Source organism: Acanthisitta chloris, unplaced genomic scaffold, assembly GCF_000695815.1.
Source record: "Acanthisitta chloris isolate BGI_N310 unplaced genomic scaffold, ASM69581v1 scaffold11257, whole genome shotgun sequence".
Classification (NCBI taxonomy): Eukaryota; Metazoa; Chordata; class Aves; order Passeriformes; family Acanthisittidae; genus Acanthisitta; species Acanthisitta chloris.
This window is the reverse complement of record NW_008683196.1, coordinates 1-377: the sequence shown is the minus strand read 5'-3', so window position 1 is coordinate 377 and position 377 is coordinate 1. Positions and strand designations below refer to the sequence as shown.

Here is a 377-nt window from a genome sequence, read left to right as displayed (position 1 = left end):
TGCTGTTTGTTCCCTTCCAGCGGACTCATCCCGCGGCTCCTCGGGGACGTCCTGTCCCTCTGGCTCTGCAACATGCTGGCACACCTCATTAATACCTACGCGCTGGAGAACGGGGTACGTCTCCACGTGGATCGAGGGGGTGATGGGGGGCAGATCCAGGGGTATTCCAGGGGGAACAGGCCCATTTTGAGGGGGTTCAGCTGACTCTGCTCCCCCCGCAGGTCTCAGCCATGACCGAGATGAAAAGCTACTCCCAGGCAGTCACTGGGGTGAGTACAGCCCAGTGGGTGGGAATTGGATCCTCTCTCTAGGGAATGTTGTGTTCCTGAAATGCTGTGGCTGGTGGGGTGGGGGGGGCCCGGCTGGGGTTAGGCCAC

General features: G+C 61.0%; 1 protein-coding gene across 1 annotated transcript in view; it reads left to right on the top strand.

The window, feature by feature from the left end:
• LOC103806152 (mitochondrial carrier homolog 2-like) overlaps positions 1 to 269 on the top strand; it is a gene marked incomplete at both ends in the record, with an annotated part of 1740 nt that extends 1471 nt beyond the window's left edge. The window contains 2 exons of the mRNA XM_009078832.1: positions 21 to 114; positions 222 to 269. Coding sequence (XP_009077080.1) covers positions 21 to 114; positions 222 to 269 — 142 coding nt within the window. The remainder of the gene's footprint in view (positions 1 to 20; positions 115 to 221) is intronic.
• Positions 270 to 377: the final 108 nt, after the last annotated feature.